Here is a 16,271-nt window from a genome sequence, read left to right on the forward strand (position 1 = left end):
GTTAGAAATAACGCTGAGAATATGGTAATATGGTTCGGCTCTATATATTCATTGCAAGTTGAATATTAGCTCTACAATGCACTGCATAGTCTCTGGCACAATTCCAAATGCTGATTGGAGCAAGAATGCCGCATGTCCTATTTTAGGTTTTTAAATGTTGCACTCGCCGTGTTTTATTTTTTAATTTTGCATAGCGAGTTGCGTCTGTAATAAATACTAGATTAATTCTTTAACCAATAATAACTTCGAGTTATCTACTTACATGGCACTATCTACCAGTGGGTGGCTTCTTTGCACAGGATGCCGGCTAGATTATGGGTACCACAACAACTATTTCTGCCTTTTCTTTTTGTAAAGAAGTAATGTGTAAGCATTATTGTGTTTCGGTCTGAATGGCGCCGTAGCTAGTGAAATTACTGGGCAAATGAGAGTTGACATCTTATGTCTCAAGGTGACGCGGGCTAGTTGTAGTGCCGCTCAGAATTTTGGGTTTTTTAAGAATCCTGAGTGGCACTGCATTGTAATCAACCATCAGCTGAACGTCTTTGTCGTCTCATCCCTTATTTTAGACCTATATAGCCGAGTGGTTAGCGATCCTACCTACTAAGCTAGAGGTCCCGGGTTCGAATCACGGTAGGTGCAAGCATTTATATGATGAATATGGATGTTTGTTTCCGAGTCCGATGTTTATATGTATATTTGTACGTATGTTTATATGTATTTTTGTATGTTTAAGTAAGTATATTGTATTAAATATATCGTTGTCTTGCAACCTATAACACAGGCTATATATGCCTAATTTGAGGCAATATAATTTGTGTAAAAAGTGTGTCGATATTATTATTATATTTACAATATTACAATATTCAAGGCTACTCTACCTCACTGGTAGCGATTCCTACGAGGAGAGAAGAGGGTATTGTTTCGGTAAAAACTCTCAAATTTATATTTGACTAGCTTTTTTGACTTCGTGCGCGTCCAATATTTATTTTGGGTGGCATTTTAATTTTTTTTATATACTCACTTTGCATATAATACACATCAAACTACTATGGTTAATCCATTTTTATAATCTACCAACTATAGAACTTTCATCACCCTTTTTCATGCCCAGGTCTAAATTTTAAAAGTACTAGAAAACTTAATACATATTAATTACTTATCAAGTTTCTAAATACAAAGTTTCACGGCGTTATCTTCGATAGTGACTTACTTTCATACAACCCCGCCAAGCCTTTTTTTATTCGCGACATATCGTTATATACTTTCCCAAGCTCTTGTCTATCTCTATACTAAATTTCATCAAAATAAGTTCAGCGGTTTAGGCGTGAAAGCGTAACAAACAAACTGACATTTACATTATAATGTTATATAAATGATTTGAGTTTTCTTTAGTGTTAATTCCGCCAATATTTGTCTTTAAACAATTCGACACGTGTTTCGCCTTTGCACGAGTCAAATGAGCCGGAAGCTGCTCTTCTATACCCCATGAAATGACGCGCTGTGATTGGTCGGCTGTTGTGACGTATTACCCCCGGAAGAGATACGTAACAAAGGTGATGGGACTAAATTATAATGTTATGTAGGGATTTACAACAGTAATTTACAAATAATTGGATATAATATAAATGACAGTCAACAGTGGGTCGGTCTCTTGTCATTTGATGATTGGGCAACAGCTGGTATTTCATAGGAGCAGATAACGGCTATATGAACAATAAAGTGATAGATCATTATATAATCATGATTCGTGATGCATATTTTCTCGTGTATGTGCAAAAATACTTAAAATTACAGAAAGACAAACAAATCTAAATACATGATAAAAAAAAAATAACTTGGAAAGGGAATCTGGGAGAGTGAAAAACTGTTACTTTGAATATAATCAAGTATAAAAACACAAGGAAATTAATCCTATTAAAATATTTTCGTAAAAAGTTTAAAATATTTCATCAAAAACATCCTGTGTTATAAATAACCTAACATTAATTCACTTCCAGGCATAATGTGACGGAATTGAGGGGCGAAGCACTTTGCTTCCACAACTGGCCGGGATCGGAGAACTGTGTTGAGGTAACCTTCTGGATTCCCCTGGTGTACGATGAGGAGGTGGAAGAACCCAGGCTCCACAGCGATGATCTGAAGGAGATGTGGAACACCTATGCTTCACAGGATCCATTTGCCGCGAGGCTTGCAGCGTTGGGTGTTGAGGTCAGTATTCATATAATAATTTGGGAGGCTCCTTTGCACATGATGCCGGCTAGATTATGGGTACCACAACGGCGCCTATTTCTGCCTTGAAGCAGTAATGTGTTAACATAACGGTGTTTCGGTCTGAAGGGCGCCGTAGCTAGTAAAATTACTGGGCAAATGAGACTTACCACCTTATGTCTTAAAGGGACGAGTGCAGTTGTAGTGCCGTTCAGAATTTTTGGGTTTTCTAGAATCTTGAGCAGCACTGCATTGTAATAGGCAGGTCGTATCAATTACCATCAGCTGAACGTCTTGCTCGTCTCAATCCTTATTTTCATAAAAAAAAACTTATAATAAACATATTAAATGGTTTCTGATTATCTAAATGATCAGACGGTCTGGTCCTATATGATATTTACTTCTGTTGTACCTGTGTACAAAATAAGAAACGATATCATTAAAGAGCCCGAAAACGAATACGGGGAGTGATTTTTCTCTTTCGAATCTCCATTTGATTACTAATCGATTGTAGTGATTTAACTGCGGCCAGAAAGAATTTTATAAGATTCAGTTTTGAAAAATAAGGTAGACAACCTTTATTATAATAGAAGCAGTAGTATCTACTGTGTATAAAATAGCTGCTGGGTCTCTTGCCATAGTTCTTCTTCTTCATACGGGCGCTTTCCGCAACTCGACGTCATATGCGCCTATTTTGCGTGCGAGGGTGGTAGAGGCTACTCCAACCAGCCAAGCTCCTCCAAGAAGTCACCAAACTTCTTAAAACAGTAAAACCTTAAACAGTAAAACCTTAAACAGTTAAAACCTCTTGCCGTAGTTCGTATCAGGTCTGAGGCATATCTTTTCAAATGGGTGGTAGATTTTGACGTTTTATAAGTGATATAAAATGCTATTTTGTTTAAAACACTTAATTTTACTAACTGTATATCCAGTAGTGCTCCACAGCTATTTGTGCTTTAAATCAGCTCTGTTTTGAGCAGACCTTTCGTTTGTAGTTTCTCAGCATCAGTATCACATTAAGCTACGGCAAAAGTCTTACGTCGGTCGGCAACGCTGCTCATTCATGAAGGAAACTGCGTATACAGTTAGTTCTACTATTAGTACTAATAAGTATCCTGTGTGTTTCTCCAGGAGTTCACGTTCCCCGACGAGCGAATGGTAATGACGGCGTGGATGGCGATCGCAGCCGGCGTGCTGATCTTCATGGCTCTACTGGCCCTCGCACTCTGGAGGTTCAGCTGTTTCCAGGAGTACACCATGTATGTTCTCTTTAATAGTTGTTTGACGACCCATATAGCCCAGTGGTTAGTGACCCTGCCTACTGAGCTAGAGGTCCCGGGTTCGAATCCCGAGTGCAAATCATTTGAGAAGCTCGTGTTATGCCTTCGAAGTGAAGAGTAGAAGACTTACTAAAAATGCATCCCTCTTAAATGTATTGTTGTAAATAAATATTATAATTAATTGTATTAATACGCAGGCTTCAACATACAAATAGAATGCTTAAACCAAAACAAAAATTGGACAGTGGAGTAGACATACTAAACGCAGGCTTTTCTATAGGTTAGGTTTGATAAACACAGGTGCGGACAAGCACACGTTTTATATACAATAATGAGAAGACTTGGTAGACAACAGTGAGAACGCTATGAACTAATATAAGACGAAAGATAAACACTGGTATAGAATTGTAAATTATGTGTATCATAACTCATTGTTTTGTTGGCTGAATTCTATATATAAGTACTAGCTGACCCAGCAAACGTTGTATTGCCGATATTAAAATCGCGATACAAAAGTAACTGGTGATCGTAGATGGGTGAAAATTTGAAGTTGTATGTATTTTTTACTCATAATCAAACAAATTTAAAAAAAATGTCACAAAAATGAAAAAAAATTTCGTGTTTACCACCCTAAATATTTAGGGGGATGAAAAATAGATGTTGTCCGATTCTCAGACCTATACAATATGCACTCAAAATTTCATGAGAATCGGTCAAGCCGTTTCGGAGGAGTTCAAAGTTTAACACCATGACACGAGAATTTTATATATTAGATTTGTTTGTGTCTTAAGTTTCATCTTTTCGTTACCGTTACAACCCGAAAATATGATTCACTGCACTATTAACAATACTCAACTTAAAATTATGTGTTGCGCTAGCAGCACCTGCGTCAAGTGTCTTTTACCTATTCTGTGGTCAATATCATGTCAACAATTTATTGAACTTGCAATAGTCTTGTGCCTATGTACTTGTGTTAAGGCTTTTTAGGGTTTCGTTGTCAAATGGCGAAAAACGGAACCCTTATAGATTCGTCATGTCTGTATGTCTGTCCGTGTATGTCACAGCCACTTTTTTCCAAAACTATAAGAACTATGCTATTGAAACTTGGTAAGTAGGTGTATTCTGTGAACCGCATTAACATTATCACAAAAAAATAGAAAAAAATCAATAAATAAATTTTGGGTGGTCTCCATACTTAGAACTGAAACTCAAAATTCTTTTTTTTTCATCAAATTTTAACATGATGGTTCAATGACCATAACAATAGTTCGATAAGCTTGAGCAGGGTTGACATCTTAGACATGGATTAGCTACAGAATTTTTACAATTTTTTATTTTTTATGAAAGAAGTGGCAAGCGTAAGTAGTATCTAGTAGTTATTAGAAATGACATCAAAAAGAATTCTAAAGGAATCAATTTTGAGAAAATAAATGCCTTTATGCCTTTTATGGGTCACCTAAAGTTGGGTGATCACCGCCGTCCACATTCTCTTGCATCACTAGAGGACTGTTGCCATGAAATTAATTTGTGTGCGCATTTGCCATTTTATTAATATAGGTATATAATTTATGTGGTAACAAATAAATATCAAAATTCAGATTCACCGCACTCAACAATTTTTAAATTCTTACATTGTCATTTATCACCTTCTTAATGGCTAGACCTAGATATTAACTCATCGGTAGGGAGTGGTGACAACTGCGACGTACTGTGAATATAAGGGCGTACTTGGAGGCAGTTCGTCTTACCTACTTAAAAATGATACTTTTTTGGTTCTTTATTTTCTAATTAGGCTATAAAATATATCAAAGTATACTTATGTATTCAAGTACGTAAGTAGTACAAGTTACAAATTGTTAACTTTGCTTCAAATTATTTTGTTAGCAAATATTAAAAAGCATTTGATAACAAGTAAATGTTTAATAACTTTCTAAGGATATATTACGTTTTAAGATGAAATGTTATAAAATTAAATTATATGTTTATTCCGGTGAGCTTCTGTAGATACGTAGTACAACTCATGATAAAGTAGATAAAGCACCTCTGTAATATTAATACAAGTGTAATTTCCAGGATGCCTTCGTTCTCGGATACGGACAGTCTCAACGAGAAACGTAACCTGGATCTGTACCCCACACCGCATCAGACTCTGCCGTCGCTTTACTCCGAGCCAGAGGTCAAGTGGCCCGACTCCAAGTTCGATGCTCAAGGTGAGACCCTACCGAGTAAATGGTTATTCTTAGAGAGACAACTTTTGTAGATATTTGCAAGCACGTTAGAAGGACTCCTTGTGAATCTATTGACTATTCCTTCCTGTCTTCCGTGTGACTCGCATATCAATCACATTGGTCCTCTAACCTCCTGACTGTGTGTCCTCTATTGTAATTCTTAAGGCCTTTAGTTCCTGCTCAGTCTTCTTCTTCTTGTGCCTCTCCACTACTGGAGGTTGGCCGTCAGCTCAGCGAATAGTTCGCGGTCTTGCGCCAAGCAAAATAGTATTTCTACAGCGATCTTCGTCCATTCCCGGATGTTACGCAACCAGAACATTTTTATTCTTCTAGCACGTCGTTTGCCAGAGGGCAAACTTACAATGATGGGCAAAGTCTCTAGTTGGAGCAGTTGGTAACTCTTGTGTCTCTAGATGTGGCCCAAATATTCAACTTTTCTCTTCTTGACGGTTTGCAGTAACTCCCGGCTTCAGGCGCTGCGCCGAAGTACTCTCACGTTCAAGACTTTCTGTGTCCAGCTGATACAGAGCATTCTGCAATAACACCACTTCTCAAAGGCTTCAAGACGTTTCTGGTTGTCAGCGTATAGCAGTACTCAACCTGCTCAGTGCCGTCCACTGTCTATCAGGCTTGCTCTGCGTCTACTACTACTCTGTACTCTTGCATTCGGCATTTTCATCGCAAACTCTCAGGCGGTACGATCTTCACGACATCGCCATGAAACGTATTGGCACAAGATGGGAATTGATGAGCACCAAGAGAACAAAATCAATTAAATACTAAATGACAGATTCCAAATTCAATTATAATATTTTGTTTATTTTTAATTTATGGCCAGACTAAGATTCTATAGATTGGTTGAAATGCCAAAAGTAGGAAATAGATTACAATATTCTCAGTGCCAATAGTCTGTAATGGTGGTGTAACTGTTTATTATATAGCTGTATCTCGTGGTATAATGTTTACAGATGGGGTCGGTTTTTCCAACAAGAGCTACAAACATGACCACGCGTACGATGTGGACTCCGAAGACGAGTTCCGTACTATCGATAGGTATCTATAAGAAACACTTATCATATCATTGCTTACTTCGAGTTAACAATACAATTAAATACTCCAATTTTTTTAATTCCATTATTATGGCTTATAATATATTTGTTAAAAATAACAATAAATTATATAATGTTCTAGCTGACCCGACAGACGTTGTTCTGTATATAATAAATAAAATAATGTTTTTATATGAATTTGTCAATAATATTATATCAAAACATCAAAAATTACTTCGTAAAATATGCACCCTGCTGTCGTAATGAAATTGTTTCACAGCAGAACTGTCAAACCGTGCGTCAATAAACTCTCATAGAAATGATGTATGGACACATCAAAGGAAAAACAAATTTGTTGTGTTTATTTAATTTAGCAGCATTTTCCTATTTTTTCACCTTTGAAACCTTCTCTGGACTTCCACAAATAATTCAAGACCAAAATTAGCCAAATCGGTCCAGCCGTTCTCGAGTTTTAGCGAGACTAACGAACAGCAATTCATTTTTATATATAGGTATAGATATTCCATGTTGTTCCAAGTGTTACTATATCATATACTATCTACTTCATGAGATAATGCAATTCATACATAAATGCATTTAAAACTTTCTTGATCCATACTTAAGCGTAAACTTAGTAAACCAGCGTATTAGACAAACACTCTCCTCACTACGGTGAGATTAAATTTAAAATGTTCATGTGTGCTAGTTTTACAGATGTGTTAGTGTGTTAGTGAAGTGTGTAGTATTTTGCTTTTGGTCAATCCCTATGACTAATATTGATAAATATAATAGTCATATTCACGTACACAATATTTTCTTAAATGATGACAATCTTAAGAAAATAGAGTATTTACTGCGTATATATGGATGTAATATTTAGTATTTTAGTCCATATTATGTTGTACGAAAATAAACATCAAAGTAGTATTGAAGAATCAGTATTTACCTGTGAAATGTTTCTTTAGTTGGATTGATGCTATATTTAACAACACAATCTAATACAGAATACGACACCAGTAATTTTTTTAATTAATATCCGTTGAAACGAAGAAGAATAAAGATAAAACAATAAAATTAAAACGCGGTCCAATTTGACAGGAGACTAATGGACACTAAATTGTTTCAAAATGGTTTCATGGTCTTCGTTTTATGTAATGATAGTTATCCCACTTTCGCAAAGGGTTCGTCTATTACGGAACTATACTAAGTTTACGGTTTGGAGTGTTATGGAGCCTTCAAAAACAAAGATACTTAGTTTTTTTCATTATTTTGAAAGTTTGTTAGCCACTTTGGTTAATAATTATGAAACAAAACATACTTATTCAAATATTACGCTTATTTCAATCATTATATTATACTTAATCATATTATTATTATTAAAATATTAATAAACATTATAATTAATCATTTTATAATTAATTATTCAAATTATTTATAATATTACATTAACTGTTTCATGTTCATTAACTGAGCTCTTATATGACTGACTCAGCTGTAACCCTGTCTATTTCAGAAGGTACACCACAGACGTGTAGCCGAATCCATATGGTATGCTTTTTAATTTTGTAGCATTATACTTACATCATCATCATCATCGGACGGAAGACGTCCACTGCTGGACAAAGGCCTCCCCAAAGATCTCCAAGACGATTGGTCCTGCACTGCTCTCATCCAACGTATTCCGGCGATCTTGACCAGATCGTCGGTCCATCTTGTAAGAGGCCTACCAATCAGGAGCGTGCATTCCATATAGGCAATTAGGCATTGCCTACTTTAATAAGAACCCAAGTTAATATATACCACTAGTGTGAAAGTTAAGTTTAGTTCCGTTATTCTATAACCAAATTTCTATTGAACACTCGGCCAGTAATTGATGTGTGCAATACCAAAATTTCTTACTATTATATTATTAGGTAGGTACTTGTAGCTACAGCAACCTACCTTGCTAGAAAACCAATGCACGCCCCTGCTACCAACACTACACTTAGATATAAAAGAATATTGCCGTCTCTACACTTCATAGAACGCGTCATCGATCCTCATCGTGTCGCATTTAATTAAATTTTTCTTCAACCGTAAGTATCTGATATATTATGTAGAGACACTCGTTGACATGTAGCCCAGTCAAACAGTGGTCAATTATTTATAGTTATAAACTTACATTAAGGATTGGTCTCCGCTGCGTTCCAACTAGATACCGCACTACCTAAGAGCTTTTTTAATACGGCAACTATTAGATGCTTGTGCGCGTGGCATCTTGACAGTCAATGGCATCTTTCAGTTTTTGTAACACACGCTTCGTGTTATTTTACATTGAAATTAATAAATACGAAATAATTACTGATGATATGTGATTCCAGTGTCTTTCTTATTTCTTGTAGTATTATTTTTAAAAAGTTTTACTTTGCAACCCGGCATTTTAGTTTCAATTATTAGCAAAGTTTAACAGAACATGTGGCACGTCAACGAGTAGTCCCACTTTGGCGTAGTATTAGTTGCCGCACTTCGCGGGACTTCGCGGGACTTCGCCTGCGGTATCTAGTTGGAGCGCAGCGGAGACCATCCTTAATCCATTGTATTAAGTTATAAATTGATTTTCAGAATAAACATCGGTGCCATCAGTCCCCGCGACATTTACAGTGTGTGAGATTTATGACAAATTGTAATTTAAGAGTTTATTGTTATTATATTGTAAACTTAATAAATTTAGATTAAAAATGTGATTTCAATCCTTAAAATCCTTCAGTCAGAGGCTGTGGAAATTTTAAATATAACTGGCATTATTCTTATTGAATCATTATTTATATATAAAAACTGAAAGATTTAATGTCTACTTAGGCCTATCGCAGATGCCACACTTTTTGTGCTATCGAGAATGTGGCACACAAAAAGTCTACATTGCGCAAACTGTCTTTGCAGATATTACACAGACTCAACGCACACGACGTACACTTTCGCTCAATTACACACAATGGAAGTACAGAGATTGCGGTGTATTATTTCTTACTTGACATATAAAATAAGAAGAAGAAATAGAGAATTTTGAGTCCATCATATTCCTTCAGGAAATATTATTAAAGGGAACGTTTCATATTAAACAGTCAAGACAACTACATCCAAATAAATTTGCATACTTCATCCCACATTTTTCATTTTAAATTTCTGTCATGATACTCATAGCCATATAGATGTATCATACAGTGCTGGTCTTTTTTCTATTTCTTGAATCAACATCGATACATCGATGTATAACGCCACGATACACGTCAATCACTGGCAAGTGCAGACTACAGACTAAAGTGAACGTCGTCTGCATTAGCGCGTGTTAACGCGAACGTTATATTTTTTGGCGCACTTTATGTGTGGCGCGGTGCGGCGCGGTCTGTCAGATCTACGAGGATATTTTGTGTGTCAGACTTTTTGCGCGTCGTATGCGGTACTACATAATATAATTACTATATGTTTTATGATCACAGACTAAACAGTGCGTCACGGATAGTCTGTCGTCTACGATAGGCCTTATGTTTATTTGTTAGTGTTTGTGTTGTCACGAAATTGTAAGTGTTTTTAAATAAAAATAAAATACTGTTTTTTATGAATTTGTCAATAATATTTCATAAAATGGAGAATTATTTCGTGAAATATGCTCCCCGTTGTTATAATGAAATTGTTTCACAGCAGAACTGTCAAACCGTGCCTCAATAAATTCTCTCATAGAAAATATATGTATATAAAATAAATATTGGAAATAAAAATAATTATGGGTCCCCAATAGAATTAAAAACTATCTCTCAAGTTGGTCTAAACTGCACTCCATATAGTAATAATTAAAATCCGTTCGTTAGTTATGGAGTTCACAGGAAACAAACATCAGGACATTGGATTTATATATGTCGGAGATCTAAGGGTACTGCACTAACTTTTACTCAGCTAATGTAATCAATGAATAATCTAGTATAGAAATTGAATTAGGGAGCTTAAATTAATACAAATAAAAGGCAAGCTAACCAGATCCTATCCAGACCACCGGGCGCTAAGTCATGGAAAATTACCGGCTGTGGGAGCAATGCCTGCAGTTGCACAAACAATCATACAGATGGCGTTATAATTAATTCGACGTACATGAAACCTCCGATAGGTGGCGCTGATTCAAATAACAATAGAAAAATCCATCGACTTCTAGTTAAATAACGGTTTTCAATGCAAACTATGATAAGTAATTTGAAATTAAATCCTAACACATAATATTAAACTCAAATCTTAGTTCTTGACGGAAGCTCGCGGCGACATATATATTAATATAAAAAAAAACTACACTACAATAAATTGTTTCAGTTTTCAATAATTAAGTAATTATAGTTAATATAGCAAGCAGTTTAAGTACCTACTAAGTGATACTGATTGTTGTGATTTACAAAATATATAAATTATAACGCTGTTGTATGTTATAATAATAAATTTTAATTGTTTATATGATTAGCAATTATTGATAATAAATGGTTGTAATATTAATTTGAGTATTATTTTGAAATCTTAATTATAAGCATATTAGCGAACCCGACAAACGCTGTTTTGTCAATAGAAAAAAAATATGTAGATATTCAGGCATATTGTTGTATAAAGTCTTCGGAAATATGAAATCAAAATTTAATTCTAGATAAATATCGAATTTGCGTAAACAGCTTTTACATTACCGCTTTATAATTTTTTAGTGTTAAAATGGACACAGTATGATATTAAAAGATAGACATACTTAAGAAATCTGTTTGATGTCAATAAAACTGGAGCTCTCAGAGAGAAGAAACGGCGCAAGAAACGCTTTTGTATCTCTTGGTGATCTTATAAATATAATAATTTATTACTGACATAAGTACCTGATTGCTAAGCAATTTTAATCTAATCCCAGACTGATAATAGTATATACTTAGTTAAGTACCAACGAAAGGTTAGAGCAGCCCGAATTGTCGGGGACCCAGTTCTCTGTGAACGGCTGGATCACTTGGCGTTGCGTAGAGACGTCGCTTCATTGTGTGTCTTCTACCGCATTTATCACTGGGAGTGTTCCGAAGGGCTGTTAAACATGATACCTGCCGCCGAATTCCACCTTCGCACGACTTGCCATAAGTTAGGATATCATCCCCACCATCTGGATGTGTGGCGGTCCTCCAAAGTGCGGTTTTCAAGGAGCTTTCTTCCACGTACTACAAAGCTGTGGAATGAACTTGCTTGTGCGGTGTTTCCGGGACGATACGACATGGGTATCTTCAAAAAAAGCGCGTACACCTTCCTTAAAGGCCGGCAACGCTCCTGTAATTCCTCTGGTGTTGCAAGAGATTGTGGGCGGCGGTGATCACTTAACAACAGGTGACCCGTACTCTCGCTTGTCCTCCTATTCCATAAAAAAAAAGGTTGATAACAAAACCATTTAAATAAAGACAACGTCTGAACACAGGCTGGGACAATACAATAGTGTGTAAAACATGTACACGTAAAACTGATTAAAAAATAACACTTTAAAAGGCATTGTTTTTCTAAAAATTGATCACTTTACAATTCTTTTTGATGTCATTTCTAATACCTAAGTTTTGTACAAGTACCACAACATAAATGCTTAAGATATGCTGCATATATTTGAATATGCATAATAATTTATTCCTATTTACACAATGTGATAGCTATGTATATTATTTAGAATGGCACATGCGTCAATGAATAGATCCAAGAAGATTGTGTTATTTACTCGGCGCGTGCGCATTTCTTATTTATGCGACTATTATCAATTCTAAAAACAAGGCATTTTGTGGCCATTATCCTAGATATATCGATCCTAGGGAGATCGCAAGGAAGGGCGATGGAAATCTTGAGAGGCTTATTGTGGTCGGCAAAATAGATGGGAAGAGGCCTCGTGGACGCGGTCCAACACGATGGTCCGACCAGATCTGCTCCGCCCTCGATTCACAATGCCTTTCACACCGCCAGAGACAGGAATAGATGGAGAGCGATCATACGAGAGAAAGTGATACAGAGGGGTGGTCACGACCCTCAGTACTGAGGATTACGACGCAGGGAGGAGAATCCTAGAGATAACTTATTAATAGATCGACCCATTGCTCCTGTATTATCACTACGATGCCCTGTTAAACTCTAAATTATTTATTCAATTGTCAAAGTTTAACAGTTACTTTCCATTTATTACCACTTGGGATAAGTTACGCTTGAATGAGAAATGGCTACTATTTTGCCACTGTTTTGAATCAATTTTCAATTTTACAAAAGACGATACCAAATTACGCGTTAGCCACGACAAGCGAGGTGAACAAATATACCAAGATTTATGGAAAACGGGTCATTTGAACTGTATGAATCCCGCATCGTCTATAAATGTTGGTACATAACTTTAGTATATTATGTTATATTATGTTATATATATTGTCTTTAGAACTACCCATTTAATATAATTGTAATAATATTAAAAGCATACAAATTACTTGAGTTTTCTTTCTCTCAAAATCTGGCACGAGACTTTGCCAACACGTCCTAAGGATGCCTCGTGTAGAGGCGAAACACGTGTCGAATTGTTTAAAGATAAATATTAGCGGAATTAACACTAAAGAAAACTCAAATCATTTGTATAATTATGGATTTCCGCAAAGAAACGCCTACTTCAATATTATTATTTTTTATATTAAAAGCACTAAACTGAGTGTTTCATGCAATGTTTCTTGTATCTCGGAACGTTTCCGAAGCATTGATTGTGATTTAAATGGCATCAACATGAATTATCAATAAATTTATTTTGAAAAAAAAAATGGTTTTAGTATCCATCTAATTCTGTTAATTTATATAATATAACAGGTGGGCTCGCTGACGTCTGACTCCACTTATGGTTCCATAGCTCTCTTCCGATCTTGATGAGGGCTGCAGTTTTTTCTCGTCGGGCACTTGCTTCACATACAGTAGCTCCCCGTTGATGTGGACGGAACAAATCTGGTAGAGAGAATAACTATTAGACAAAAACAGGTTGTGATGAGTGATAGTGATGGAGTTCACCGTCTAGGTACCAATCAGTGATGGTTTAGTTTCTGCTAGTACTATTATATATTTTTTGGTCTTTGTAAGCATTATGTATATAATGTATTTAAGTATGTTTGAGTATGTATATCGTTTTAAATATATCGTTGTCTTGTACCCCTAGTACAGGCTATGCTTAGTTTGGGGCAAGATAATTTGTGTTAGTGTGTCAATATTATTAAGACCGGACCTAATACAATACCCTGAGGTACTCCAGCTTTTATCTCCTTAATTTCTGAACAGATAAGCTCTTGTCGCTAAATATAATTAGGATATCATCCCCACCATGTGCATGTGTGGCGGTCCTCCACAGTGCGGTTTTCAAGGACTTCTTTCCACGTACTACAAAGCTGTGGAGTGAGCTTCCTTGTGCGGTGTTTCCGGGACAATGCGACATGGGATCCTTACGCGCTCCTGTGACTGCTTTGGTGTTGCAAGAGAATGTGGGTGGCGGTGATCACTTAACACCAGGTACGTTTGTCCTCCTTTTCCATAAAAGAAAACAATGAAATGAATTTTCTTAAAGAAGAAGTATAAACTCCTAAATACTGGAAACGCTCCTGAAATTAAAGAGGCATTACCTTCCCTAAGTGTGAAATCATCGATAGCTGGTCCATGCGTCATGCACATGAACGGGCGTTGCTTGTGGTACCAGTTCAATCCAGTCATCGGGAACTTTTATTAACATTTTGGTATTATAATTTTTAAAGACATAAGTAGCGACATTTGTTTCCAATGCGGTAGTTATATCAGAAATGACATAAAAAAATTCTATAGGAATCATTTTTGAGAAAATAATTGCCTTTATGCCTTTAAAGTTCAATGTTTCCGAAGTGTTTGTAAATAGTACAAAACGTGACTTTGACACCGTCTCTATGAAGTCTAACTGAATTTACTAATTGAATAAATATTTTTTACATGCTGTCTATTAGCTTCACCTGTATGTATGTTTGTAACCGACTCATTTGGGCACTATTTTGACTCATTTCAAACGGCCAGATTTCGTCCAAAATTCCTAGATTTATCGTAATTGAGGACCGATTATTCCACCTTTCAATTTACAAAATAATTTTTTTGTTAATTTATATAATTTTATAAAAAGCGTGCTTTTTACTTTTTTTAACTACTATTTATTTTTGTTTGAAATAGAATCAATCTTCTATAATGACGTTTGTGCTCCGATCCTGTAGAATCTTGAGACTACTGGTGTGCGGCAGTTGACCGTGTGCTACTGTCAAGCGAGTGAGAACTAGGCGTGTAACATAAAACAGTTTAATTTGTGTTTCTCTCGTTACATGGCGGCATAACAGACTATCTGTCTGGACAGGATAACTGTATTTAACATTACACTTAATCTCAATCGCGAAGATAGGCTACTTGCTTTTCTGGTTCCATTCTTAAATAAAATCGTTGTCAAGTTCCAGTCGATTTACAAAAGATTTCCTTACGATCGCTTAGTACTTTTGTAGATGAAACAAAAGAGGGTGCTGTATCATTTTGTATGTACTAAGAATTCACCATTTTGGTTTTATTATAAACTGGCTTTAATCCCCAATTTTATCCGCCTTAGATGCATGTCGCGCTCTCTCGGGAACCTATAAAATATTTTGTAGTGTATGAAAGATGTGAAAAGTTTCAATAAAAATTCTAATTAATAATATTACCTAAAAATCCAATATGAAATATGAATAAAAAAATATTTAAATTAGATGTACCTGGCTAGGCGGACAGACAGACACATAATATGAGTGATCCTCTAATAATGATTTGCCGTTTTCAATCAGACAAATGGGTATGTACCTACATACATGTATTATGCAAATGAAATTACAATTTTGATTGCGCGAGATTACGACCATAGATAATATTCAGACTGTGGCCATCTTGGATTTAGAAATTGATCCCAAAATCGTTTTCTACAACACTCAAAACCTTAAAAACATTTCCTTGTTTTTTCTGTGTATACCCAATAATATAAAGCTGAAGATTATATTATGTGTACATAACAGCAGGGTATGTCGAGCTTAGGTTGTGAGATTTTTCAGATGGAGATTCCCTTACGTACCTATAAAATTTTATGACCCTTGAAATAATAATGTTAATAAGCAGCACTATCTAATGTACTCTCCATGTCAATCGTAATCTCTACTATAGAGTAGAAACCTACCTACGTATGTTATTTCTCAAAGATGTTTTTGAAGTAAAAACTTCTTTAGTGGCGTTGAGCACTTTTCTTGGTATGGGAATAAAATATTAAACTCGCGTCAGGACACGTGACCTGATTAGAAATTCGTAAGACAGTCGTTGAAATTATGGATAAAAGTTAATGTAAACTAATTGTAATAGTTCTGAAATGTTAAATTTTTTATGTAAATATAAATTGACAGTTTTGTGTACGATAGCGCAAAAAATGAATATTGTATTAAACCACA

The 16,271-nt window shown here is 35.6% G+C and overlaps 1 protein-coding gene across 2 annotated transcripts in view; it reads left to right on the forward strand.

Moving 5' to 3' along the window:
- The window catches only part of LOC126972953 (uncharacterized), a 34,332-nt gene extending 24,846 nt beyond the window's left edge, over window positions 1-9,486 (forward strand). The window contains exons 5-10 of one of the 2 annotated variants that reach the window (XM_050820050.1): window positions 2,001-2,211; window positions 3,343-3,470; window positions 5,565-5,701; window positions 6,688-6,772; window positions 8,282-8,316; window positions 9,370-9,486. In XM_050820050.1, coding sequence (XP_050676007.1) covers window positions 2,001-2,211; window positions 3,343-3,470; window positions 5,565-5,701; window positions 6,688-6,772; window positions 8,282-8,303 — 583 coding nt within the window. In that variant the 3' untranslated portion in view covers window positions 8,304-8,316; window positions 9,370-9,486. The remainder of the gene's footprint in view (window positions 1-2,000; window positions 2,212-3,342; window positions 3,471-5,564; window positions 5,702-6,687; window positions 6,773-8,281; window positions 8,317-9,369) is intronic. The other variant, XM_050820049.1, reaches the window with a different exon arrangement.
- The last annotated feature ends 6,785 nt before the right edge of the window (window positions 9,487-16,271 follow it).

Source organism: Leptidea sinapis, chromosome 28 (assembly GCF_905404315.1).
Source record: "Leptidea sinapis chromosome 28, ilLepSina1.1, whole genome shotgun sequence".
Taxonomy (NCBI): domain Eukaryota; kingdom Metazoa; phylum Arthropoda; class Insecta; order Lepidoptera; family Pieridae; genus Leptidea; species Leptidea sinapis.